At 52.9% G+C, this 27,808-nt stretch overlaps 1 protein-coding gene across 11 annotated transcripts; it reads left to right on the top strand.

Moving 5' to 3' along the window:
* Positions 1 to 310: 310 nt before the first annotated feature.
* LOC120512639 (H(+)/Cl(-) exchange transporter 5) lies at positions 311 to 27,586 on the top strand. 11 transcript variants are annotated; one of them, XM_039731179.1, is made up of 14 exons: positions 311 to 403; positions 1,538 to 1,590; positions 10,172 to 10,321; positions 15,700 to 15,851; positions 16,875 to 16,974; positions 18,312 to 18,496; positions 18,959 to 19,081; positions 19,507 to 19,713; positions 19,998 to 20,078; positions 21,241 to 21,783; positions 22,377 to 22,563; positions 23,683 to 24,081; positions 25,555 to 25,771; positions 26,119 to 27,586. In XM_039731179.1, exons 3-14 carry the CDS (start codon positions 10,189 to 10,191, stop codon positions 26,207 to 26,209), a joined length of 2,418 nt encoding a protein of 805 aa, XP_039587113.1. In that variant the 5' UTR covers positions 311 to 403; positions 1,538 to 1,590; positions 10,172 to 10,188; the 3' UTR covers positions 26,210 to 27,586. The 11 variants fall into 11 exon arrangements, with proteins under 11 accessions (XP_039587113.1, XP_039587112.1, XP_039587121.1 ...); XM_039731178.1 differs by having other exon boundaries at positions 15,697 to 15,851; XM_039731180.1 differs by having other exon boundaries at positions 328 to 403; positions 1,541 to 1,590; positions 15,697 to 15,851.
* The last annotated feature ends 222 nt before the right edge of the window (positions 27,587 to 27,808 follow it).

The raw sequence follows: 27,808 nt of genomic DNA, 5'->3' as shown, positions 1-27,808 counted from the left end.
TGATGGGGATCAGTGATGGGGGTCAGTGATTGGGGTCAGTGATGGGGGGTCAGCGGCAGTGTGTGGGTCAGTGATGGGCAGTCTCTCTTGGGGCACTGAGGGTGGGGCTGAACAGTGACGGGGGTCCGAGGCTGGTTGCGAGCGATGGGAGGGCGGGGCGGGCCCGGTGCCGCGGTTCCCGCCGTGCCGAACGGGGCGCTGCCGCTTTAAGAGCGCCCTGCCCTCACCCAAGATGCCGCCGGCGCGTTCCACCCGTGCTGCGAATGCGCATGCGGAGGGCGTGGTCCCGGCAGGCACCGCCCACTACTCACTCCGCCCCTTCCACCCGCCCCGCCGGAGGAGCCGCTGGAGGGGCCGCGGGCGCCGGGCCCGCGACGGGCCGGGCCGGAGGGAGCCGGGCCAGGTACGGGAACGGGGCCGGGCCGGAGGGAGCCGGGCGAGGTACGGGAACGGGGCCGGGCCGGAGGGAGCCGGGCGAGGTACGGGAACGGGGCCGGGCCGGAGGGAGCCGGGCGAGGTACGGGAACGGGGCCGGGCCGGAGGGAGCCGGGCGAGGTACGGGAACGGGGCCGGGCCGGAGGGAGCCGGGCGAGGTACGGGAACGGGGCCGGGCCGGAGGGAGCCGGGCGAGGTACGGGAACGGGGCCGGGCCGGAGGGAGCCGGGCGAGGTACGGGAACGGGGCCGGGCCGGAGGGAGCCGGGCGAGGTACGGGAACGGGGCCGGGCCGGAGGGAGCCGGGCGAGGTACGGGAACGGGGCCGGGCCGGAGGGAGCCGGGCGAGGTACGGGAACGGGGCCGGGCCGGAGGGAGCCGGGCGAGGTACGGGAACGGGGCCGGGCCGGAGGGAGCCGGGCGAGGTACGGGAACGGGGCCGGGCCGGAGAGGGCCGGGCGAGGTACGGGGCCGCCGGGCCGGGGAGAGCCGGGCCAGGTACGGGAACGGGGCCGGGCCGGAGGGAGTCGGGCCAGGTACGGGAACGGGGCCGGCCGGAGCCGGGGCAGCACCTCCCGGGGTGTGCGGCTTGCCCTGCTGGGGGAAGGCGGCCGCCGCACCGGGAGCTTGCAGAAGGCGGCGGTGGAAGCTCGGGGCAGTAACGGGTCCCGGGGCTGGCGGATCCCCGCGTCCGGCAGGGACGTGCCCGTGACTGGCAGGAGTCCGTGACTTCCGACTGCCAGAGGGCAGGGATGGATCAGATATTGGGAATTAGGAATTGTTCCCTGTGAGGGTGGGCAGGCCTGGCACAGGGTGCCCAGAGCAGCTGTGGCTGCCCCTGGATCCCTGGCAGTGCCCAAGGCCAGGCTGGATGGGGCTGGGAGCAGCCTGGGATGGGGGAAGGTGTCTCTGCCGTGGCAGGGGTGGGAGATGGGCTTTGAGGTCCCTCCCATCCCAAGCCCCCTGTGACCCCCTGAGTCCCCTGTGTAAGTGCCAGCAGCCCCCTGCACCAGCTGCAGGCTGGCTGTGCCCTGCAGCTCAGCCTGGCGAGGGCCCTGTGTCTTGGCTGGGCTCCCTTGCCTGAAGCCCTCCTTTTCATCCAGCAGCTCCAGGAGGTGCCAGAGTGGCGGCAGGAGCAGCTCATCCTTGGCAGAAGGTACTGACACAACTTGTTGGATGGATAAATGGCCCTCTGGAATGGTCGCTGACCTCTCCGTGGGGGAATACCAGTGCTGGGGGCAGAGGATGGGATGGAGCAGCACAGGGATGGGATTCCCTCCTGTCTGTCCCTGCTGCAGTGCACTGGGTGCAGCTGGTGTCCCTCTGGGTCTGTTTGGGTGCTCAAGGAAAACTCCCCTCTGAAGAAACCTCCAGGAACAGAGAGGGTGAGAAACAGAGCAGCTGGAATTTGGGAATCCTGTGATACTCTGTGTTCTCAGCCTCTCGGTGCTGTGAGCTTTGGCTTGTCCAGGCTTTAAAGGCTTCCTTAATCTTGGATCTTGTTCCTCAGGTTTTTGCACCAGAATGAAATGAATGATTCAACTTTTTACATCTGTTCAGAGCAGGTGTTTGTGGAATGCACACTTTGGAATTTTCCAGGTGTTGGTGGTTCTGTTCCAGGCTCAGGGGTCCGTGGGACAGGACTGGGAGCACCTGGGAGGCTGTGGGAACATGGCTGGCACTACTGCTCTTCTGACTCCCTTTATTCCAACAAGGACTCAAAAACAGGATTGCTTTTGTTTCCATGTGCTGCATGGGTGGTGATTATGTAGAATAGAGAATTGTTTTTAATTCTTTGGGATGCAGCAGCCAAATCATCTTCTGGCTGTGCTGAGCTGCCCCCTTGGGAATGGCCCCCACCCTGTGCAGGGGGCAGAGAATGGTCTGGGGGGTGTGACCTCACACTTGGCTACACCAAAATGTCTTTTGAGATTTGGATTTGCGTTCCTGTACCTTGCATCTGCCTTCACCCCCCTTCCCCAAATCCCAGATGATTTCTTTCCCTCTGTCACAGTCCCTCATTTTCTTCTTCCCTTCTTGTTGTGCAAGGTGCCACCAGCTGTGTCTCAGCTGCATGTGGCTGCTAGTAAGGAAGGCAGGTTGGCCCCCAGGTTTCTCAGCTGGAGCATGTTCACCCAGAGGTCACCCACGCAGTGTCCCTCGTCCCTTGGGTGTTCTGGGGCTGGCCGGATGTCTGCAGCCCCAGGCTGCCCACACAGGTGAGGGCTGGCACAGGCTGACCCTGCCATGCTCTGGGCACAGACTCATCCAGCAGGTTTGTCCAGCAGCTTGGACTGGGGTGTGAGTGCAGAGGTGACAGCTTGGGTGGGAGTGGTTCTGTGCATCAGGGCTGTAATTGTTCCCTCTGGGAAACCCCTTCCTGCTGCTGCAGTGCAGCCTCACTGCAGCTGTTTGTGAGGGACTGTGAGTCCTGGTTTGTAGGTCATGGATGCTTTGGGTTGGAAGGGCCTTCAAGTCCATTCAGTCCCACCCCCTGCCAGGGACTCCAGGATGCTCCAGTGTCCAGCCTGGCTTTGGAGTTGCCAGGGATCCAGGGGCAGCCCAGCTGCTCTGGGCACCCTGTGCCAGGGCCTGCCCACCCTGCCAGGGAAGGATTTCTCCCCAGTATCCCACATAGCCCTGCCCTCTGGCAGTTTAAACCCCCATTCTTTGCTCTCCATGGATGAATACGTGTTTTAGTTGGAGCAAGGATGCTTTAGTTGTCCCTGGAGTTTGGGGAGAGGGAAGCAAGCCTAGCTGAGCACTTTGGTCTGACAGAACAACTGGTGGCATTTTGGGGTGGAATATTTCCATCATATCCCTGATTTTCTTCTTAGTAGTCCCTTTTCCTCTTCATGGCTTTTCCTCCAGAATACTTGGACCCAAAATGTCCCAGTTTGTGCTGTTGCCAGGTGGAAGGTGAGCTTGGAATGTGTGTCCTGCTTTGGGAGGAGGTTGGAACCATCCCTGGAAATTCAATGAGCCTGGAGAGTGGCTCCAGTGCTGTGCTGGCCCTGTCCTATTGTGCCAGCCTGTTCTGCCTCAGTGCAGTGGGGTTCAGAGCTGCTGGGCTGTGATCCAGCACTTCCAAAGAGCTGCCTGCCTTTATTCCTTCCTTCTTCAGGAACTTCTGTTCGTTCCTTAACCATCGGCAAGGAAGGAGAGTTTATAGTTCAGGTCAAGGAGGTGCCTGTGAGTGGAATGAGATCCTGTGGTTTGATAAAAATGTATGAAATCATCTCCATGTTGTGTGCTGAGCAGCTGGGATGGATTTAGTGGAGAGGGAGGTCTTGGAAAGGTACCTGGTGTGCTCAGCTCTCACTGTGTAATTCCCACTGCAGTTGGCAGCAGCTCCAGGTCATCCACGTGGCTCCCCGGGGGCTCAGCAGCAGCCCCAGCCTGGGCTCTGGCTCTCTTCCCCTTACCCTTTCCCTCACCTCAGGGAGACTTTTCCAGCCTGTTCTCTCCTAGGATTTTGTGCAAGTTGGGTGTTTTGTGTTCTCTGTGTGCCTGAAAATCCCGTTAAACCTGTTGTAGCCCATATTTTGGTATTGTGGGGGGTTTCTACCTTGCTGAGCAAGAGGCAGAGCTTAGCTCTCGTCAGAATGAGTCTGGACCTGGTTCCATGTGGTGCTGTTTGGATTTTGGGGTGTGCTGAAAAGTGTCTCCTAAAAAGAACACCAAAAGGGGAAGGTGTTCTGATGGAAGAGATCCAGCTGGGTGTTTACAAAGCATGGAATGACAGGTTTCTGTCTGGGACTTGATGCAAGCGTGACTCTAAACTTGCCTATAAAATATAATTGAGAATATCAGTTGAAGTCTTGCTTTTGTAGCCATGGTAGTCCTTAAAACAATTAAAGAAGAAAGAAAAATGGGAAAAAAAGAGGTGGTGTTTGAGGCAAGATGGTATTTTTATCAGTGATTATTTAGCTTTTTTTCTGTCTAGCACAGTTTTGGGCATCACCTTTCTCTGTTAGATCTGTAACAACAGATCCTTTTTCCTTTTGAATTCCAGGAGAATAACTAAACATAGCAGATATGGGATGAATGGGATAAGTGTAAGGCATATGATCCAAAGGTGTGCATCCTCTGTGGTGGTGAATGGACAGCATGTGACTCCAGCAGAGACATTTTTAATTGGAAAGTGGAAATCAGCTTACAAAATACTACAGGACAAATTCACAAACCAGTAACTTACTTATTGGGGAAGTAGAGAATTTGTTGCACAGGGAAGCTGTGGCTGCCCCATCCCTGGAATATTCAAGGCCAGGTTGAACAGGGCTTGTAGCAACCTGGGATAGTGGAAGGTGTCCCTGCCCATGGCAGGGAGAAGAACTTTCAGGTCACTTCCCACCCCAGTCATTCTGGAATTCCGTGGTTCTAGGTACCAACATCTCGCTTGCACTCAGGCCATTTTCCAGTTGCTTTTGTGGCAGATGTGCTGGGGCTGTTTTCACACTCTGCTGTGAACTGGGGTGAATCTGTGGGGCTGCACCCTGTCCCAGAAGCTCCCTGGTGAAAACCAGCCCCGTTAGTTCGGGCTGTTCCCCTTGGGGTCTGTGGTGTGCAAGGTGTGCTGAGCCAGCCTGTCGGAACCCAGAGCGTGCTGGGGCAGAGACAAGTGGCAGCCGAGCCCGGCACCAGCCTGCCCACCACACTGCTCCTCATGGCTGACCAGCCACACAGCCGTGCTGGGCAAGCAGGGTGACCTCCCACATGGAGCTGTGACACCGTCTGCATTCCCAAAGAGGCTAGGAATGGCAAAGGAGCTGTTAATGTGTTTGAGTATGGAAACTGCGGTGAACAACTGCATTTAGTCTGGAAAATACAGTTTGGAGTCCAGTAGCAACCTCCCCTCAACTGGTCATAAGCTACCTGTAAATTTGGTCTTGGGCATTTTCATGTTGAGCTGCTTTTAGTCAAAACATTAAGCAAAAAGGAAAGGAAGCCAGCAGTAGTTGTGAGGAAACTCCTGGGAAGAGGTGGCTGAGCTGAGATTGTGGCTTTTTAAGTGAGAGCTAAAATGGTGATGATGGAAAATTTAGGAGAAAAAAAAAAAGAGGTTTTGTGGTGAAACCAATGGATGGGGCAGATAACTGTGAATAAGTAGTCAAGATGTGTTCCTGATTCTGAGTTGTGATGTACCAGTGCTCCCAGCTCAGCTGGATTTGTGTTAAACAGCGTTTATTTTGGCTTTTGGAGGACTGGTACTGTTCTGAACAGGGCTGGCAGTGCCTTCGGGCACATCTATGCATTCACCTCAGTCTGTACCTGCTGCTGGGGTGGTTTTGGGATGGGTGTGTTGCTCTTTGCCTCTGTTTGAATATTCCAGTGTCCTGGGCTGAGGGGCAGAAGCTCTGTGGAATGGTGGATTGTTCCAGAAGAGGTGGTCCTGGTGTGGATGGAAGGATGAGGGCTCTGTGTGTCTGCATCCCGGCATGGCAGTGAATCCCACAACACCCTGTGAGCCCGGGTGCCTGGGAAACCCAAACTGCCACAGGATTCACATGCTGCTCTCTGCTGTGGCTGGTGGTGTTTGACAGCCCCTGTTACCCTGCTGGAGGGATGTCAGAGCAGAGCCTGCACTATTGCCTCCTGGGCCCGTGTGGGTACACGTCAGAGAACAGCAAAAGAGCCCCAAACAAGCCCTAAAACAATGCAAGTCTTTGTGTTCAGCCTGTGTTGGTAGAATTCCCAGTTTCTCTCAAACCTATTGTTCGGGCTGGTGTGGCTGGACTGCCCTGGCCCAACACAGGCAGCATTCCCAGGATGTGTTTGCCTGTGCTGGAGCAGCTGCCGAGGGTGAGAGGCTGCCTGGAGAGGTCAGCCTTGTGCCAGGGCCAGCCCTGTGCCCCTGGCCCGGCAGGGACAGCTTCTCCAGGATCCTGCACTGGTGGGAGGCTGGGGCAGCACCGGTGTCCTCTGTGGCCACCCTGGGAATGGAGCTGTCAGAATCCTGGAATGGGTTGGGCTGGAGGAGACCTTGAAGACCATCTATTGCCATGGGCAGGGACACCTTCCACTATCCCAGGTTGCTACAAGCCCTGTGCAGCCTGGCCTTGAATATTCCAGGGGTGGGGCAGCCACAGCTTCTCTGGGCAGCCTGTGCCAGGGCTTCCCCAGTGTCACAGAGAGGAATTCCTTCCCAATATCTAACCCCGTCTCTGCAGGGGTGAAACCATTCCCCCTTGTCCTGTCACTCCTGGCTGTTGGAAATTTGATATAATTTTCTCTGTACGAAATCTGAGGCTGTTTGTGGTCACTTCAGAGAGAATGGGGAATTGGAGGAGAGTATGGCTTGGAAAAATAACATTGTCTTGGGAACTGCCTGTGGCAAATCATTGGCTCTTTTGTCACAGCATGGGGACACAGGGCTGGCCCCTCCCTGGGGCATTGATTTGGCAGCACAACTGTGCATGAAGCTTCTCGGCTCAACTCCGTCTGCAGAGGGTTCTGTATCTCAAGGGCTGGAATACAGCAAAATCCAAACCAGCTCTCTGTTCACACATAGGTGGAGTTTCACCCTCGTGGAGTCCCTTCCTCTGTTTAGGATGGATAATATGGGGATTTTGTAGTGTTGGTGGGAGCCTGTAGAGTGATGGTGTTGCCCAGAGAGGTTGTGGACTCCCTGTCCCTGGAAGTGTCCAAGGCCAGGCTGGGTGAAGCTTGGAGCAACCTGGAATAGTGGAAGGTGTCCCTGCCCATGTCAGAGGTGGGATGAGCTTTAAGGTCCCTTCCAATCTAAGCCATTCCAGGACTATGAAAGCCTGGCTCTGCTGGCTCCCAGCCAGGCACCAGGAGTGTTGACCCAACAGCCAAATGCTACATTTTTTTCTCCTTTCTTTTTATATTCAGCTAAAATTGGCTTATTCTGCAGTTTTTTCCTAGTCTATATACCAGTGGTCTGGTACTTGTGGGAAGGGATGTGCCCGAGAACCATGTGGGGCTGGAGAGGAAGGAGAGCTCTGAGTTGTCAAAGCTCAGCTTAGGTTTGCTGATCTTTAAAGAAGCCCCAGTCTTGTGATCCGGGTTTTGTTTTCCCAGTGGAAACAGCCACTAGGTGGTAAGCTGGCTCCTTCCCACAGCAGGAATGGCTCCCGAGGTGGCTGGTTGGGATTGCTGCCAGCTCCTGGTGTGATTTCCGTGTGGTGCTGCTGGAGCTGGGGTCGAGCCTCTCCTCTGACAGGGAGGAAAAAGTGCTTTGGGAGCTTCTTCCATGCTGTGGCTGGGAAACCCTCGGGGCTGTGTGCTGGAAGGGCCGCTGTGAGCATGGCAGTGCTGCAGCTCTGGAGTGCCAGTGCCATCCCCTGCTGCCACGGTGGCACTGGTGTGGGTGCTACAGCAAGACTGAGGGAGCCCATCTGCGTGACACCCAGCCTGGAGCTAGGAGAAAACCCTGGAATGCTTGGGCTTTGGATTGGAAATGGCAGCGAGGCTCTGGCTTCCTGCTGCCAGCGCTGCCACTGAGTCACTTCCAGGCGGTGGCCTGGGGACCCTGCTGGGTTCTGCTTTGCTGCTTCCCTTTCTGTGACTGCCATGGGGAGCAGAAGGGCAGAGGAGGTGGATGGGAGCAGCTGGAGGAGGATGGTGTCACACGGGCCTTGGGGACACCGGCAGTCCTGGGGTATGTACGAGTGCTCTGGGGGTTCTGGCAGTGCCTGGGCCTGTGCAAAGAGGCAGCTGTTGCCCAGTGGAGAACTGGGGTAAATGAACAGCCAGATAAGCATGAAAATGGTCTATTTTTAATTTAATTTTATTCCTTGTGCTTGGGAAAGCATCTGTAGAAGGAGTGTTTTGATAAGAAAAAGTGTCTTAAACCTCTTGTCTTGATCTGACAGGAGAAGTGAGCAAGGAATTATCCTCCTGTGTGTCCTTCTTGTGCTGCCAGGCATTCCGTGGGCTCTGCTGTGGCTGGAAGGTGCTGTGTTTGCTGCCGTGCTTTTGGTTTTTAAAGCTGTCAGTGAGAACCAGCTCAGGGAGGGATTGAGGGGAGCAGGAGGTCTTGTTGCTCTGCCTGTGCTGCAGGAGCTGCTTTCTGTGCAAAGCAGAGAGCTTTAGATGGAATATTGGGGAGAAATTGTTCCCTGTGAGGGTGGGCAGGCCCTGGCACAGGGTGCCCAGAGCAGCTGTGGCTGCCCCTGGATCCCTGGCAGTGCCCAAGGCCAGGCTGGATGGAGCTGGGAGCAGCCTGGGGTAGTGGAAGGTGTCCCTGTCCCGGGTAGAGGGTAGAATGGGATGGACTTAGAGATCCCTCCCACCCCAACTATTCTGGGATTCTGCAAATGCAGAGATATTTTAGCCCCTCTTTGCACATATTTACACCCACTGAGTCATATTGGAAAATACCTATAAAATCTTGTGAAGCTGCAAACGAGCCCCGAGACACACCAGCACAGTTTTCTTAATTCTCTGCCAGGCTGACAGGGCCATCCCTGCCTCCCAGGCTGGGAGCTGGATCTTCTGTGCTCCCTGGAAGCAGTTTACTGGAAGAGCATCACAGCACTTCAGTGCCACAGAATTGTTTTCATTTTTAGCTGGCAAATAACTTTGAATTCCTGGGCTTCTCCTGCCCTCGGCTCTCTGGGCCACACTGTCTGTGTGCTCACAGGGTGTGCAGCTGCTCGTGTGCCTTCCCAAGCACCCAGCTCCCCTTTTCTCCCTTCTTTCCAGGATCTTCTGTGGCAGTTTAGTGAGAAAACACGGTGTAAAAGTTAAGGAAAGTGGTGTTCCACAGTGTAGGGCTCAGCAGAGAGCACCCTGTGCAGTGCCAAGCTTTTTGTGTGTGCTGTGATGGCTTCTTCAGTGAAATAGGAAGTGTTTTCTGCAGAGTGTGTATTTCAGCCTGTTGGGCTGGCTAGCGTAGCATTTTCCCTTCCTGGAACAGGTCTGAGCTATGTAGTTGGTTTCTCTCTTAAATCTCTGGGAGAAAATCAGTATTTGCAAGAGCAAAGTGCACATGGCCAGCAGTGAGTCCAGGCAGGCAACCTGGCCTGGATCAAGAACAGTGTGGCCAGCAGGCCCAGGGCAGCCTCAGGCTGTGCCAGGGGAGGTTCAGATCGGACAGCAGCAGGAATTTCTTCACAGGAAAGCTTGCTAACATTATAGGGGGCTGCCCAAGGAGGTTTGGGGTCCCCATCCCTGGAGGTGTCTAAAGAAGGCTTGGAGGTGGCACTCAGTGCTCTGGGATGGGGACAAGGTGGGGAATTGGTGCAGTTTGGACTCGATGGTCTTGGAGGTCCTTTCCAACTGAAATCATTCCGTGGTTCTGTCTTCTCATGGAGATGCAAAGATTCCCATTTCCATGTGGCAAGAGCTGTTTCCAAAGCCCATGTCTGACTTCCCCCCCCACCCCCATTCCGTTTGTTATTATGTTTTCAGATCTTGTGCTTTTGTAGTTCCTCTGCTGTCCTGGAAAAGAGGAGGAGAAACAATGGGTCTCTTATCTTGGTGTGGCATGGGCAGCTCCTTGAGATTGGTGGGGTCCAAAAAAAACCCACAAACCATTGCAAACCTGTTGAGAACACGTGTGGCGATTATTTAATAAATACATTGGAGTGGCTCTTGCCCTGGCTAACACTGGAATTCCAGCCTGAACTTCAGGTGACATCACTGCATCCAGCCTTCCATGGGAAGAGCAGTGCAGCCTCTGGGTCTCCACCAGGGTCAGGTGTCAGTCCAGTTGAGTGTGAAAATGAGTTTTCCTGCTTGTGCTGTAACAAGGTTCCCTTTGCTGGCAGGTTTGGAAGCTCTGGCCATGGATCAGAAGGGCTGTCGTCGGGGGAGCTTCCAGAGTGGCACCAGCGATGAGGATATGCTGGAAATAGCTGGAGCATCCATGGATTTCTCCATGGCAGACGATGACCCACCACTCGACAGGGAGATGGGAGGTAAAACCCACGAGCTCTCCCCTTTCTGTTTTTTCTGATGGCTTTGGATAGGATTTAGTGGGAATATTTGCTGTGTGGGTCCCACTGGCCTATGCCCAGGCTGGGTCTGGTGTTTCCTGGCACCAGAGTGAAGAGTTTGCAGGATTCTGTGCTGGATTGTGTCCCTGTCTGTGTGGCTCCTGGGCTGTGACATGGAGCACATCCTCTGGCTTCAGGAGACTCCTTCCTGGAGTAGCTGCTGTGGAGAAGAGCTGGCAGTGGCAGGGGAGAGGAATGTGGGTGCCCTGAAATTGCAGCACTGAGCCATTCCTGAGGGTTGTGATATGAGCACAAACTGTCCCCTCCCTTCCTTTCTTGCTTATCTGTAATTTTGGAGGTTTTCTGTCATGGAGAGAATCTCCCTGTGTGGCAGCACAGAGGATTTGGTGCTTCTCTTGCCACCCCTTGTCTGGCCAGAGGGTCTGGAGAGTCTTGCCTCCTTCTGGAGTCTGAGCAGTGAAATTCATGGAGAAGGAATGAGTCAACATGGATATGCTGAACTCTAGGGAGTGCTTCCCCTGGATAGGGTCTCAGGTCCTCAGGGGAGGTGACACTAAGTAAAAGAGGAAATTTTAAAGGGGGAAGAGCTTCTTGCCCAAATGCCAGTTTCAGTTCTCTTGTGAACTTCCCCTGCTGACTTCAGATGTTTGCTGGCAGATGTTGGGGTGCCAGTGTGAAACCTGAAGCTGTGGGGGCCCAGCTGGGAGGTGGTGGCTCTCTCCTCCATTCAGAGGAAGACTCAAAAGTGTTTCAGTGGTGGAAGGTCTCCTTTTGTCTGTGACATTTTAAAAGGTTTTTTTCTCCTTGAGTTTTAAAGGTGAGAATTGAGGCAGGTAGTGACAGGGGTTGGTTTGAACTGAGAGAGGGAAGACTGAGGTTAGATTTAAGAAAAAAATTGTTCCATGTGAGGGTGGGCAGGCCCTGCCACAGAGAAGCTGTGGCTGCCCCTGGATCCCTGGCAGTGCCCAAGGCCAGGTTGGACAGGGCTTGGAGCAGCCTGGGACAGTGGAAGGTGTCTCTGCCCCTGGCAGAGGTAGAATGAGATGAGCTTTAAGTTCCTTCCAACTCAAAGCCGTCTGTGACACCATGATCAGAGGTGTGAGTGCCCGGTTTACCCTGAATGCTTATAAGCACAAACAGGATTTAGCAGCAGGTTATTCTCCATGTTAAATTTAAAAATAAATTAAAATTTAAGTGGGAGCCTTGAGCTGGCTCATCTCCCCTGCTTTCTTCACCCGCCTTCCTCCTTGACCTCACACAGAACCCGGGAGCTTTTATCAGGGAGACCAAAGTCAATGTGGGGAGTGTGCAGAGTTTCAGCCTCCCGGACAATGCTCGAATGACAAGTTATCACGAGCAAATTGGAGCCCGAAGAACTTAATCACCAGCCCCTTTGAGCTCTGTGTGCACTGAATAAAGGTGAGATAAAGGCTGCTCGTGTGTTGGGAGAGCCTTTGAAGTCTGATTGTGCCCAGAGGACAAAAGGAAAATCCAGTGCCTGCCTGCTGGAAAGACAGTGAGCAAAGAGCGTTCCTGGGAGTTATTAAGTAAGGAAAATGTCAGCTGAGTGGGGAAAGAAAGGGATTTGTCTGTCAGTACATCAGTGACTGACCCACCACTGTCAGGAGACTGTTGATAAATGTGCTTTCCTGTGCTGCATCGTGACTTGGGGCAGAGCTTTGGGAATGGGCTGCAGAGCAGGGAGTCCCAGGCTGGGGTGCCAGGAGCATCCCGTGTGGGAGGTGGTGAGCAGAGTGCTCGTGTCTGGGTGTCCTTCCATGGTTAAGGGTCGGGTTTGGTGGATCCTCGGAGCCGGGCTGTCAGGTGAAGCAGAACTGGCACCTGGGGTAATCGCAGGAACAAATCCAGCCTGGGGGAGAGTGGATGGGGAGCAGCTCTGAGGAGAAGGGCTTGGGGCTCTCGGTGGATCAGAAGCTCAACTTGCCCTGGCCATGATGCTGGAACCCCCTGTGCCCTGGGCTGCTAGCACAGCGTGGGCAGCAGGGGAGGGGATTCTGCCCTGCTCAGGTGAGACCCCACCTGCAGAGCTGCCCCAGCACAGGGAGGAGCTGGAGCTGCGGTGGAACCCCCTGTGCCCTGGGCTGCTAGCACAGCGTGGGCAGCAGGGGAGGGGATTCTGCCCTGCTCAGGTGAGACCCCACCTGCAGAGCTGCCCAGCACAGGGAGGAGCTGGAGCTGCGCGAGTGGGTCTAGGGGTGTCCCCTGGTGGGGTGCAGGGCTGGCCCTGGTGGCAGTGTCCCTGTCAGTTTTGGGGACTGGCCCTGGTGGCAGTGTCCCTGTCAGTTTTGGGGGCTGGCCCTGGTGGCAGTGTCCCTGTCAGCTTTAGGGGCTGGCCCTGGTGACGGTGCCGGTGACGCCGGGGCGGGGAGGGCCCAGCAGCGCTGCGGGATCGCCCGGCGGAGCCCGGAGGAGGAGGAGGAGGAGGAGGAGGAGGATGCACGGAGCGCCGCTGTGAGCCCGGGAATGGCCCCCGGAGCTGCTCCTGCGGGACGGGGAGTGGCTGAGCCGGGGTGAGGAGACCCTTCAGGGAGGAAAGGAGACGTGAGCCGAGGGGAATGTGTCCCTGTGTCTGCGCACGCTGTGGGGCAGCAGAGCCAGGATGAGGGTGGTGGAGCAGGGGGTGGGCTGCGGGATTTCTGCTGTGTAATGGTTGTTTGTTCGCTGTCCCCGTGAACCTCCTGCATTTCGGGGATTTGCTGGAGCAGGGGAGCAGCCACGGAGCTCTCCAGGTGCCGTGGTTGTCCCCTTGGCACTGGCAGGACAGTCAGCAAACTGTGGCTTTGTGGGGCACATGGCACACTTGGAACTTCACCATGTCCAGCCTGGTTTTCCTAAGCCCTGCAGGGTCTGCTGGGGAGTGATCAGAATGCTGAGAAATCTCTGTTTGAAATGAGCAGTAATAGGGTCACTTTTCACTCACTGTCTCCGATTTGGAGATCTGGATGTTACAAACTGGGAGATCTGTGCAGTCATCTTGGATGTGTTTTGGCAGGGCATCGTGGAGCTCATTTTTCTCCTTTATTCCTATCTGGGAATCCTAGGATACTTGATTTGCAGCAAGCTGAGGCAGGAAATATGATCTTTATAAATATTTATGGCTGTCAGCCATTTCATAGTTCTGGATTACCCCTGAAAAAAAATATAAAGATGTTTTCTCATTATCATCTGTCAAATGAACTATTGTCTGTGGCTGGAGACCTTGGGATTCTCCTTTGGGAATAGAAATCCTGGTGCTGTAGGAGGGCAAGCTGGGCTGAGAGGGGATCCTGGAAAGCAGGATCAGGCTCCAGCCTGCACCTGCCTGGTCTGGAGTGGGATCAGCCCATCCCATGGGCTCACTGGGGCTGTGGATGGGATGGGGTCACAGAGGCTGTGCCTGAGGGATCCTGCAGGTGCCATCAGGGTCTTGCTGGGGGTAGCAGGATTTGCAGCCCCTCTGTCGTTGCAGCTCTGTGCTTGCTTTGTGCCTCGGGGTCTGCTTCCTGGTGCTTCAGGGCAAGCTTTGAGCTGGGAGAGTGTTCCCAGGACAGCTCAAAGTCGCTGGTCTGGGCAGTCCTTCCAGGAGAGTGAGCATGGAATGTGACTGATCTCATCTTCTTGCAGAAAATGCTTCTCAGGGTGTTCTATTAGCTTGGTTAACTCTCCTTCATGAATACTTTTCTTTACGACAGCTGTATCTTTTATCTGTAGGAAAGATTTGGTTGATAGGCCAAAAAAAAAAAAAAAAAGGGAATAGCCAGAGAGACAGCAGAGAGCCTGCTGTCTGCAGCACAGAGTCAGGAATGATGGGGGTGCTTCTGGGAGAGGGGTCATTCCTGTGGGAACAAGGAACAAAGCCAGCTGCTGCTCTGGGCTGCAGGTGGGACTTGTTCAGGTGGCCAGGATGAGGCCTCTGTTTGTTCCCTGGGTACCTGTGCCAGGTAGCTCTCCTGTCCTTGGAGCAGCACCAGCCGGGTGCCAGGAGGAGTTCCAGGCATTTCAGTGTTCCGTGTTCTCCCCTTGCTCATGTTGTTGTCAGGATGGTTTATTCCAGGAGGTTCTGATCTATCAGATTTAGAGAGCAGCGTCTAGGATTTCCTGCGGGGATATTTCAGTGGGGAAATCTCTGGAAGCCTTGATACTAATTTTGCATTTCCAAGCTTCTGGTCTCAAAAATGCTGTTAAAACCAGGGATTCCTCACAGAAAATGTGCCTTATTTTCCTCCCTGTGCAGTTGGGTCTCACAGCCTGTGCACTCAGCATTTGGAAGAGCTCTGCAGAACTCCATCTTTTTTTTCTTTTTTTTTTTTTGTCCCAGGTGAAGCGAGGAGCTGTTTTAAGTGGGTTATTTTGTGGTGGTTGTCAGTTCTGTACATGACTCATCTTATTTTCCTGCAGCTGTGGCAATCTGGGAGATGGGCTTGGGAAGACTTCACAGCTCTTTTCCCTTCCTGCTTCAGATGATGGGGCAGAGGGCAGCTCTTTGAATTCCTTATTTTTCCCATCTGGAGACACCTTTGCCCCCGTGATATCTGCAAGCTAAATATGCTCAAGTATCAACCATTATCCTTCTGTCTGGGAGTTTTAACCCTCCTCTTCTCCCCGCGTACCAGTTCTGACTGGATTTTGGTTTTTGCTCTTCTTTTTTTTCCCTTTGAACATCTGCAAACACTCAGTGTTTTCCAGAATCAGAATTTGGGGAATGTACACCCAAGCTAAGCATTGTTTTCCACGGGCTGGAGCAGGTTAAACAGGAGGCCCAGTGGTTTGGCTGAGTTCTCACCTGAGGAAGGCTGCAAGTCCCAGTTTGGTGTTTTTCTAAGCCCCCATTTGGTACCACTTTCTGCTTTCCAGGCCCTATTGGATGCTTTGCTTTCCCTGTTTCCCTGCTCCCATCCATGCCTTCCTGCCCATCCTGCTCTCATCCTTGCCAGATCCACCTGGGATACCCTTCAGCTCTATTGGAAGTCCTAAATACTCCTTTCTCTTCTCCCTCTCCCATTTACTTGCCTCAAATGCCAAAATATCCTTGTGGCAAGTCCTGCATGTGGGGAAAGGCACCATCTAGATGCTGGTTGTGATTTACTTTGCTCTGAACAGTTATTTCCAGGAGCAGCCCCATCTCCAGGTGATCTGCTGAAGCTGGGGAGGGTGTACCTGGCACAGATCACCTGGGAACATGTGCCCGTGGTATTCGGCTCAGGAAACACCTCAGTAGCTCTTTATTTCCATTGAAATCTGTGGTTTTCCTCCTAAATGAATTTTGGTGTTTGTTTTTTTTTTTTATAAAAAGAGTAAAAACTAAGAAATGCTCGAATGTCCCCCTTCCTCCCCAGCAGGCTTCTCCTCATATAATGGAGGAGGGATGAACGGCACGAGCACCATGATGGATTTCCTGGAGGAGCCTCTTCCTGGGGTGGGCACCTACGAAGATTTCAACACCATAGACTGGGTGCGAGAGAAGTCCCGGGATCGAGACAGGCACAGGGAGGTAAAAATTCCTCCTCCTCCTTGCTGGCTCTGAGTGCAGGGTAATTAGTGTGTGACTCTTGCTGGGGTAGGGAAGCTCTTCTTGGAGACCCCTGGGATGGAGGGATTGCCCTTAGGATGGGGGCTGAGAGTTCGGTTTGAGGAAAAGGAGCACTAAATCTGACATGTTGCAGTTTTTTGGCTGCTGATTCTCTTCTGAAGGCTTTGATTTGTTCCAAATGGGGGTTTAGAGAACAGAACCAGCCTGGTTTTCTGCTCTCACATTTGCACTGGTGAATGGTGCTCTTTCTGTTGGATTTTTTTTTGTTTGAGAAGACTGAGTTAAGTTCTTCCAGAATTCCTTCCCAGGACTTCAGCACTCTGCAATTAAAGGAATCTGCTCAGAATGCAAGGGGGGCTTTAGCTGAAACACCCATATCCCCAGCCTGCTCCTGCCTTGCTTTGTCACAGGGAACAACAGTGGTGAGCTGGAATGTTTCCCTTGGGAGAGGCAGCCGGGCACACAATGGCTGTTCTGTCACCCTTTGTCTGCTTGTCAGGAGCAGTGAGACTGACAGGCCTCAGCTCTCCTGGGCATCTGGGACAAGGCTGAGTCCCACTTCCCAGCTGGACCATTCCTCCCTGCTGGCATTAAATCTGAAGCCCCAATCTCTGTCTGTATCATTTGGACTCTAGCACAGGTCCCCACAGAAGCTGTGGCTGCCCCATCCTTGCAAGTGTTCCAGGCCAGGTTGGATGGAGCTTGGAGCAATCTGGGATGGTGGAAGGTGTTCCTGCCCATGACAGGGGGTGGTACTGGGTGGTCTTTAAGGTCCCTTCCCACCCAACCTGTTCTGGGGTGCCATGATCCTTGATCCATTCTCCTGCCCACACCCAGCAGCTGTAGGAGCAGCTACTGTGTCAGGTGCTTTTTCTCTCCCTCCTCAAAGCAGAGTCACAGTGTCACCAAGTAGTTTTAGAGCATTTAGCACAATGGATCAGAGTCCTCATGGGGTTTTGTTTCTTTCTGCAAACCCTTTCCCAGATCACCAACAGAAGCAAAGAGTCCACCTGGGCCCTGCTGCACAGCGTGAGCGACGCCTTCTCTGGCTGGCTGTTGATGCTCCTTATTGGTTTGTTGGCAGGTGAGAGCAAACCTACAGGTAAAATATGTTCCTGCACTGCAGCATCAGGATCCTCCCCACGGCCTGGCAGATCCTTGGAGGAGCAGGATTTTGGAGTGAGGACTTGTGCTGACACCAAGGGCTCTGCTGCTGCATTATAAATTCACAGGGAATTATTTTTAAGTGCTTTGAGCCTGTGTTTGTGCATAACCAAAATACAAAACTGAGGATGAGAGATGTCCTGGACACTGCCCTGGGTCTGCTGCTGACATAGAACTCTGAAATGAATAAAAAACATTCATTAAAGCAGAGCTGATTGAAACACTGGGAGTGTCTGTGCTGAATGCTCCTCATGGGTACTGAAGGGATTAATGCCAGGGGCTGCCAGCAAGAGCTCCTTATTTTCTGGGGTTTTTCCATCTGTACTTAGATATAAAAAGGGATAGATGTTGCTGGGAAATCAGGTGTCTTTCAGAATTCAGCTGCCTGAGAGCTCTTTTATTACTTAGAACCAAACTTTGGCCCCAGGGCAGCAGGAATAAATCACTTGGATACAAATCTTCCTGATAGGAAGCAGCAAGCATCTGTCACGAGGGATGGAGTGAAATCTTGTGTTAATGTTTACCCAGGAAGGCTGCTGGCCAGCTGGTCATTAACTGGGGGATTTGCTGCATGTTTATTGCAACCTCTGGAGCTTGTGCTGCCACTTGCTTCTATGGATCAGAGGTCCCTGGCCTCCGCCTTGGTATGGGGGTTTTGGGATAGGAGGAGTTGTCAACAAAAGTGACTTGAAGATTCCTCTAAAAACCTGACTTCCCTTCTGTACTGGCTCTGCTTGCCTTGTTTTACTTGGCACAGTTGTAACTTTCCCCTCCTTTATTTTTTCTTTTTTTAAATTAGGATTGGAAATGTTTTCTCCAAATTCAGAGTTATTCCTGTCACAGTGTTGCTGTTGTTGGTACAACTCCTGGATCCTGGTGACACATTTTGTCTGAGTCCCCCAGGAATGTGGGACATCCCTCTCTGCCCTCCCACTGCTGCTGTGCTGTATTTAACAAACAGTTATTGAGAAGAATTAATTGCTGGTGATGCAGGGGGGGGTTTGGACACAGTCAGCCTTTGAAACATCATCAGCCACGCTCTGTTTCCTGACTTGATCTTTTCAATATATTGAAATTATTCAAAACTAGGCAAATCCTCTCATTTAGCTCTCCATAGAATAAAAGTGAGTTGTAGGCAGAAATACCACACTGCTCTGTGCGTTGGGAGGAGAGTCCAAAATTGGTGGGGCAGACTGTGACCTTCAGGTGTTTGAGTCTGCTCATTAAATTATTGTGTTTTTTTCCTCTTTAAACCAGGTTCCTTGGCAGGTCTGATCGACATCTCTGCCCACTGGATGACAGATCTGAAGGAAGGAGTGTGTTTGGCAGGGTTCTGGTTCAACCATGAGCACTGCTGCTGGAAATCCAACACCACCTTCACTGACAGGGACAAGTGTCCTGAGTGGAAGAGCTGGTCCCAGCTGATCCTTGGCCATGGAGAGGTGATGGACACCTGGAACTGCTTTTGGTGCTGAATTCCCTGTTTGCCCAGCCTGTAGCATCCCTGGGGTGATGTGGATGCCAGGAGTCCAAGCTCTGGGTGGTTCAGTGGTTCATTGTTGGAGCCCTAAAGGGGTCTCAATAAACAGGTTGTGTGGGTGTTGTCCTTGGAGGGGATGTGGGGAGGCAAAACACTGCCACATTTACAAGTGCAGTGGGCCACTGGTGTGTCCAGGATGTGCTGTTGGAGGGTATTTTGCCCATGAACATTCTAGGAGAATGCCATGATTGCTAACCCAGCAAATGGAACCTGGCCTTGAAACCTCAGACTTAGAGCAGGTCTCTCAATTTTTAGCTGGTAACTCTGTGGTGTCCTGCTGATTCCCTGTGCTCACTTCAGTGCCCAGGTCTGATGTGGTTTCAGTTGAAACCATCTGATTTTGGCAATTTCCTCTTTGTTTCAGGGGGCCTTTGCATATATCCTCAACTACTTCATGTATGTTATCTGGGCCTTGATGTTCTCCCTCCTTGCTGTGCTCCTGGTGAAGGGCTTTGCTCCCTATGCCTGTGGCTCAGGGATCCCAGAGGTGAGTGAGAACAAGAGTGGGTTGTTTTTCAGGTGGGGTAGGGATCCACCACCCAAAATTTACACATGCATGTTATGGAATATTATATTCCACTTTAGATGATGGCTTCATATATAGGTGTTTTTCCAAGCTGTTTGAAATATGTCTAATACTAAAGTCTCCATGCAATCCCTTGGAAATCAGATGTTTTGGCATTGCTGCAGGAGGTACTGCTTAGGTGTTCCTCCAGCAGGGATAGTGGCCCTCAGGGAAGGGCTCAGATGGCTGCTCCTGCGTGGAGAGATTTTTATGGACTCTCACTTTTGATAGCTCAGGGGAACTCTTGAAAGCTGTAGAAAAGGCAGAATTGGGAATGTCCAGTAAATCAGGAGCTCTGACCAGGGCTTGAATGAAAGCCTGTAGAGCTTTGTGTGCTTGACTTCCAGATCAAAACTATCTTAAGTGGTTTCATCATTAGAGGCTACCTGGGCAAGTGGACGCTGGTCATCAAAACCATCACCCTGGTGCTGGCCGTGTCCTCGGGGCTGAGCCTGGGCAAGGAGGGGCCCCTGGTCCACGTGGCCTGCTGCTGTGGGAACATCCTGTGCCACCTCTTCACCAAGTACCGCAAGAACGAGGCCAAGCGCAGGGAGGTGTGTGGGGACACCAGCCTGGGGAGGTCAGGTGGGCTTGAGGCTCTGGGGCTGAGGGTAAATGGTTCTGTTTTGGGGTAAATGATCCTGTTATGCTAACTGATATTTTTGGAGCTCCTTCTCAGGGAATTGGCTCACTCCACCTTTTCCCTGCTGTCTTAAAGCAGGTTGGACCTAGATGACTGTGCTGTAGATAAACATTGTAAAAATTTAAGTGAAGACAAACCAAAAAGGGGGCTGGTTGGGAGGGCTGAGGAGTCTGAGTGCCTCTGTCTGTCCCTCAGGTGCTGTCAGCAGCTGCTGCCGCCGGTGTGTCTGTGGCTTTTGGAGCTCCCATTGGAGGAGTGCTCTTCAGCCTGGAGGAGGTAACCTTGGAATGCTGTGGGTTAGAAATGCAGCCCGTGGAGAAATTCCTCCTGATGTCCAACCTGACCCTCTGGCACACCTGAGGCCATTTTCCCTTGTCCACTCTCCTAACAGCTGTGTCCCAGGGTGCTGGGTGTTGCAGCAGACCTCTCGTTAGGGGTAGAAATGAGCCAAGGCACAGACTCTCATTTAACAACATGAAAAGGGCCCCAGTTTATTCTTCTTGACAGCTTAGCCATCCTGGCTCTGACTGCAGCAAACTTCTGCTGTTGGCTTCTCTGACAGGCTGACTGCTGGCTGTTTCCTACTGCAATATGACTGCAAGCATTTCCTTGCTGCCTCTGACCACAGGCTTTTACCTAGCTCCACTCTGACTGCTCCAACAGCAGGCTCCGAGTCTATCAGACTCGGACTGATGTCAGAGCAGATCTTTTGCAGCAGCTGTCTTCCTTGTTTTGTTCTTCTTCGTGTCTCTTTGGATTGTTTCTTCTTCCTCAGGGGTCCTCTTCCCCCAGGCTCTCCCTAACCAGCCAACCCACCCCTTTTATCACACTTATCTTTATTAGTCACAGCTTGGACCCATTAAGGGCAAGGCTGTTATTCTTCTTTAGTAATTAGTACAACTGTGACTTATCAAGGGTGAGGTCATTTGTAATCCCTTCTTCTACACCTACACATGGGAACAAACTTCTCTGGTTTATCAATCCTCTTTTTTTCCCAAGGACCACCTAATCCTTAATCTGTTGATCTGGATGTGAAAAGACCACTGCTGTTTAGCTCAGGGTCCAGGATGGATTTCAGAGGAAGGCAGGGATGGATTTGCTCAGCTGTGGCAGTGATGGCAAGCACTGCTATTTGGTACTTTGGACCTTGCAGAGCCACAGAATTCTCTCAATTCAGCTCATGGCTGATGTGTAACAGGTTTTATTACCTAAGTGAGTCGCTCCAGGGATCACAGAGGACACATGCACGTGCTGCAGGCCAGGGCCCATCCCACTCACTGAAGTCCTCATTGAACTGGAGCTCCAGAGCAAGCCTGGGGTGCTTGGCTGGAGAGCAGGGGATGAGCCAGTGCTCATGGATCTCTGTCCTGGCTTTACTCCCTGCAGTGGGGTCATGCTAAGTGTTCAAGTGACCAAATGTGCTTCATTCTCCTCTTAGGTGAGTTACTACTTCCCTCTGAAGACCCTCTGGCGTTCCTTCTTCGCCGCGCTGGTTGCTGCCTTCACCCTGCGCTCCATCAACCCCTTTGGCAACAGCCGCCTCGTGCTCTTCTATGTGGAGTTCCACATGCCATGGCATCTGCTGGAGCTGGTGCCCTTCATCCTGCTGGGAATATTTGGTGGGCTCTGGGGAGCTTTCTTCATCCGCAGCAACATTGCCTGGTGCAAGCGGCGCAAGACGACGCGTCTGGGCAAGTACCCAGTTCTGGAGGTGATCGTGGTGACGGCCATCACGGCCATCCTGGCCTTCCCCAACGAGTACACCAGGATGAGCACCAGCGAGCTGATCTCAGAGCTCTTCAACGACTGTGGGATTTTGGACTTGTCCAAGCTCTGTGAGTACGTGAACGATTTCAACAGCACCAAGGGGGACGATCTGCCTGACCGCGCCGCTGGCCCCGGCGTGTACACGGCCATGTGGCAGCTGACACTGGCCTTCATCATGAAGGCCTTCATCACCATCTTCACCTTTGGCATGAAGGTGAGGGTTTCCTGTAAAGGAGCTCATGTTCTTCCCATGCTCTTCAGGACCCTTAAAGTTTTATTTCCTTTTAATTTCTGACCAGACGTGTTCCCCCAAGCTCTGTCAGAAGGGGACAGACTGCAGTTGTTAGTCCTGCTGGTTGGACCTGAGGGCAGTAGAAACCTTCCAGCCTGACTGTGGGCACCAAATGCAGTCACAAAACTGGTGCCTCAGGGCTCCACATCCCATTTTCCAGACACAGAATGCTCCTAAATTGTCCTGCCTCAAGCTTTTTTGATAAATATGTGATTTAGATGAAAGAGCTAATTGCAAAGCAATCAGTGTCTTAATTTGTTAATGCATAATTGGAGCTGTTCCTTGCTCAGAGGGTTTGGAAGTTGTTTGGTGCAGCCTCTGGAGCTGCAGGGGTAGTTCCCAGGTGTGAGCTCATGGACATGTTCCTGCTCATTGCAAGGGGTTGGACTAGATGACTTTTCGAATGTCCCTTCCAGCTCAGCTGTGGCAAAGCCTCTGCCTCACTCTGGTTTGAGGTCCCACCACCCCTCTGTGCAGTCCCTGGGCTCTGCTGCTCACAGCCCGTGTTCCCACAGGTGCCCTCGGGGCTCTTCATCCCCAGCATGGCCGTGGGGGCCATCGTGGGCCGGCTGCTGGGGGTGACTGTGGAGCAGCTGGCCTTCTACCACCATGACTGGGCCATCTTCAGCGGCTGGTGCAGCCAGGGCGCCGACTGCATCACCCCTGGCCTCTACGCCATGGTGGGCGCTGCTGCCTGTCTGGGTAAGCTGGGGCTGGGCCCTGGTGGGTCTTGGTGAAGAGGTGGTGTGGTGGGTGAATGCTTGGACTCCCTGATCTTAGAGGTTATCCCCACCTTTATCATTGAACCACAGAATGGTTTGGGCTGGGGGGGACCTTAAAGACCATCTCATTCCACCCTGTAGTGATTCTGTGGCTGAAGAGCTGTGGTTGTGACTGACCATCAGAGCTGGTGTCACCTCAGCAACCCCAGGAAACTGTAATAGAGTGTGCCATGTGTTCCTCACCCTGATGTGTTCTTTTGCCATCTCCGGCCCAGTGCTGGGCACAGCAGCTGTAGTGGGAGCTCCTGAGTAGGAGCCAGAACAGTTGAGGCTGCCCAAGGACTTGAATTTTCCTGTGGGGTTTTAATTCATTTTACTTCCTGTTCTGGCCTTAAATCTCGTGATGCAATTCTGCTTTTAAGTGCTCTGTTTTCTGGTAACACTTCTTCCTCTTGGCTGGGCTGGAGAGACTGGGTGCATGTGATTGAACTTCACTTTCACAATTCCCAGTCCCCTCATCCGTGGAATAGTACAGGAGTTCTAATGGACTACTTTATCAGGAGAAACTCTCCTCTAAAAACATGCCACCAAAACCCATCTTTGGCCTTTTTAGAGGGAATACACCTTGTTTGAGCAACTCAATCTAGTGGGAGGCATCATTGCCCGTGACAGGAGTTGGAATGAGATAGCCTTCAAGGTTCCTTCAAACACAGACCCTTGTGGGATTGTTTGCATGCAATTGATGGAAGATAAATACACTTTGACTTCATTAATAGTTCTGTTTAATGCTGCGCAGCACTGAAGGGTCTGTGCCCCTTTGGGGAATGGATATTGGAACTAAACTCCTGTAAAATGTTTATGAGTAGTTTTGGGACTTAAATCTCAAAAGTAATTAAAACATGCCAAGACAAAACCCCGCAGAGACCCTGAGCTCCGTGCCAGGGCCTGGTGCTGTGGCAGGGACAGAGGTTTTGGTGCTGTTCTGATTGTGTTTGGTGCTGCTGAACGGGGCAGTCCAGCCGTGCTGGCACCACCCTTCCCTAGAGGTGGGGACTGGTGTGACACTGCCGGAGTGACCGGAGCCGCGCTGCGTTGGCAGGGGGCGTGACCCGGATGACCGTGTCGCTGGTGGTCATCATGTTCGAGCTCACCGGGGGGCTGGAGTACATCGTGCCCCTGATGGCAGCAGCCATGACCAGCAAGTGGGTGGCCGACGCCATCGGCCGCGAGGGCATCTACGACGCGCACATCCGCCTGAACGGGTACCCCTTCCTGGAGGCCAAGGAGGAGTTCTCGCACAAGACACGGGCCATGGACGTGATGCGGCCGCGCAAGAACGACCCTCCCCTGACGGTCATCACGCAGGACACCATGACTGTGGAGGATGTGGAGACCATCGTCACCAGCACCACCTACAGCGGCTACCCCGTGGTGGTGTCCTGGGCATCCCAGCGCCTCGTGGGGTTTGTCCTCAGGAGAGACCTCATCATTTCCATCGGTAAGGGGTGACACCGCCTGGGTGAAGGTGCTGTCATTAATGCCAGCTGTCACTGACCTGGGGAGGCCACACGCTCCTGGTGCTGGTGGCTGGGCTCTGCTTGCCTTGGATGTGAAGGACAGGGTGTCTGTCATAGGATCACAGGATCATTGAGGTTGGAAAAGCCCTCCAGGATCATTGACTCCAACTTGTGTCCGATCCCCATCTTGTCACCAGCCCAGAGCACTGAGTGTCACATCCAGGTCTTCCCTGGACACCTCCAGGGATAGGGACTCAAGCTCCATGGACAGTCCCTTCCAATGTTAGCAAGCTTTCTTGTGTAGAAATTCCTGCTGATGTCCAACCTGAACCTCCCCTGGCACAGCCTGAGGGAGTGTCCTCTTGCCCTGTCACTGGTTGCCTGTGGAACCTGTTCCTGTATTTTATTCCAGTATGGAATAAAATACAGGAACAAGTGCATCAGGATGTGTGTTGCCTGCCTTCTGTGGTACCACCATGAGTTTCTGCACTTGGGTTCCTTGGAGTCTCCAGGGATTCATTAAGAGTGGTCCTGTCCCCAGGCTGTGTACAGTGAAGCACAGAATGGAGTTTGGGTTTTCATGATCAAATATCCCAAATATTCTGAATATCCAGCCTGGTGTTTGGGCTGCCATTCCTGCCATCCCAGGAAGCCTTGGAATGCTGATATCAGATTGCAGTATGGCAGGTACCCGCAGTACCTGTGTGTGCACTGCTGTGAAGCTCTGAGGGATGGCCAGAATTTGACTTGTTTTCCATTCCTGACCCTCATGATGTCCATGGAACCTGTGCCAGTCGTTGAGTGCTTAAAAATAGTCCTTTAACTGCTCTGCATGGGACCCAAATCAGTGACTCATAAAAGTACAAAGCATTTTATTTACCTCCTCTAAAAACTGTGAAGTTAAAAGGTCTCCAGAACTTGTATTTATCTGGCCAGAGTACAGTGAGATGCAACAGCCTTGGCTTTGGGCAAAGGCTGATCTCACCCTTGCAGTGGAACTTTGGAGATCTTGGATGTTCTCCCAGGTAACAAGTGACAGGACAAGACCTGAAGTTGTGCCCAGGTGAGGCTTATGTTGGATATTGGGGAAAATTTTTTCATGGAAAGGGTTGTCCAGCCCTAGCAGAGGCTGCCCTGGAGTCGCCATCCCTGGAAGTGTTCAAAGAAATGTGTGGATGTGGCCCTTGAGGACATGGGTTCAGGGTGACCATGGTGGTGGTGCTGGTTGACAGTTGGACTTGATGGTCTTAAGGATCTTATCCAGCCTTAATGATTCCATGGTTCCCTTAGATGAAAGGCTGGAAACCCATCACACCCTCCTTGGGTGGCAACAGCTCTGGCAAAGGGAAGGAAAGGACTTGTAAGGCCATTAATGTGAGCTGAGGAATGGGAACGCTCCTCTGTTTGGAAAAGGAAAAGAGCGCTGATACTGATTCAAATATTTCTCTTTGCAGAAAACGCCCGGAAGAAGCAGGATGGGATTGTGAGCACCTCAATTATTTGTTTCACTGACTACTGTCCCCCCCTGCCTCCGAGCTCCCCATCTGTGCTGAAGCTCAGGAGCATTCTGGACCTCAGTCCCTTCACGGTGACAGACGAGACGCCCATGGAGATCGTGGTGGACATCTTCCGCAAGCTGGGATTGCGCCAGTGCCTGGTCACTCACAACGGGTAGGAGCCCTGGGGCTGGGGTCAGACCTCCTCTGCTCCCAGGACAAAGGGGACTGGGATCCAGCTGGGGCTGGGTCCTGGAGCAGTTCTTGCCTGGCAAAGGCACTTGTGACAGCCCAGCTCTGAGCCCTGTCCAGCCTGGCCTGGGACACTTCCAGGGATGGGGCAGTCACAGCTGCTCTGAGAGCCTGTGTCAGTGTGTTACCACCCTCGGAGGGTGCAATACTTTCTGTGGGGTGTTACTTTGAATCCCAAAGACTCTTCAGCACCTGCAAGGGGCTCAAGTGGCCCTGCCAGGGTCCCTTCTGGTGGTGTCAGTGCATTAAAAGCATTCTTTCATTTTCCAGGAAGCTGCTGGGGATCATTACCAAAAAGGATGTACTAAAGCACATTGCACAGATGGCCAACCAGGACCCCGAGTCCATCCTCTTCAACTAGAGGGAGGCTGTAGGGATTGTGTGTCCCACATACCTGGAACTTTCTAGCCCATCCTGGGCAGACTTTCCTATTTTTATTGAGACCATGGAACTGTTTCCAGCGTTTTCCTCCATGGAGCTGAAGAAGATAATTTTTTTCTACCAGATAATGAATTGCACTACGGAATCTGTGGAACATGATCTTCTTTTTAGAAGAAAAAAAAGAGACTTTATTTACATTGCTTTTGTGAAGTTGCTTTGGAAAGATTCCATGAAGGAGTAAAATGTTAGAGAATTGTATTTCCTCTTCTTCTTTTGTTGGAACTGCTGTTACGAACATGGGGAGGAAAAGGCAAGGTGTTTGTGCACTTCAGAAGCAGCAGGATGGTTTTGCACGCAGTATTCAAGTGGTGGCAGAGGGACAGGGCTGGGCACAGGGTGGTGTATTTCCAATTGTCCACTTGGGAAAAATCACAACCTTGGGAAGCCAAAATAGGGGAGAGAAAAATAAAATCTGGCTGACTGAGGCTGCTCAGCTGAAAGAAGGAAAAAAAACCCCAGCAAACCAACACCCCCCTACCCCCACAAAATCAGATCTCCTTAAAATTTGGCCCAGTTTCTGATTGGGAAAATACTGATTTTGATTAATTAGTGAATGTATTAATTACTCTGCCACTGCCATGTCAGGAGAACCCCAAGGAGGAGGTAGGAAGAGGTCACAGGTGTCTTCCCGTCCTGCTGCCTTTCTCTGATCTATTCCCAAGGATTCCTTCTCCTTGATTTCCCCTGAGCACATCACTGAAATCCCGGAGGCTGAGTCCTAAATTCCTGCCCTTGCCCAGACCCCGGTGGTGTTGGACATGGCACAGGTGGCTCCTCCTCACCCTGTCCCACTGCAGGGCCTGGGACACGGGTGCTGTTCCCTGCTCCCTCCTGTCCCTGGATCCCAGCTGGAGGATTCCCAGCAGGAAATTCCCAGGTCTCCTTTGGCCAACAACTATGCAAGAAACACTTCCCACCACGGCCCCTGTGCTCCTCAGTCCCTGTCCCAGCACTAACCAAATGATTTTCCTCTTAATAAAACTGTGCCCGTTTACTGGAGTTTGGGAGACTGATGCTCTTCATCCTGGCCTCAGTTGTTTCATGTTTGTGGGGAGTGGGGACTTCTGGCTTGACTTGGCTGGGTCCCTCTCAAAATCTCTCTGATACAAACAAATTCCTTGTTTTTCCAAGGAGCAAAAGCCAGATTCTTGATCTTCCAAAGCCATCCAGCAGCCAGTCCCTGCTCTGCTGCTTCCACCTGATGTCTCAATCCTTGTACAGCTCAAAGCAGCTTCAATCTGAGATGTCACTGATGGATCCAGTTCCTTCTGCTTGGAAAATAAAGGCCTGGACTGGTCTGTGGTGGTTTTGTGCAGCAAGAGATGGTTGGAATTCTTCATGTTTTGCCTCAGCCTGTGCCAGCAGCAGCTTTGCCTTTAAATGCCCCTTTTTGTTCTGTTTGGAGGGCAGGTGGGTGCTCCTGGGAGCTGGGGCTGAGTTCAGGGAAGAAGCTGCCTTCTCCCAGTCCCCTGGGAGTTCCTTTCTGGGAATGACTGTCCTGTGTGCACACCTGGGACAC

This window comes from Passer montanus, unplaced genomic scaffold (genome assembly GCF_014805655.1).
Source record: "Passer montanus isolate IOZ18808 unplaced genomic scaffold, ASM1480565v1 scaffold76, whole genome shotgun sequence".
Lineage (NCBI taxonomy): Eukaryota > Metazoa > Chordata > Aves > Passeriformes > Passeridae > Passer > Passer montanus.
Note: the sequence above shows the minus strand (reverse complement) of the source record. Positions and strands in the feature narration are given on the sequence as shown.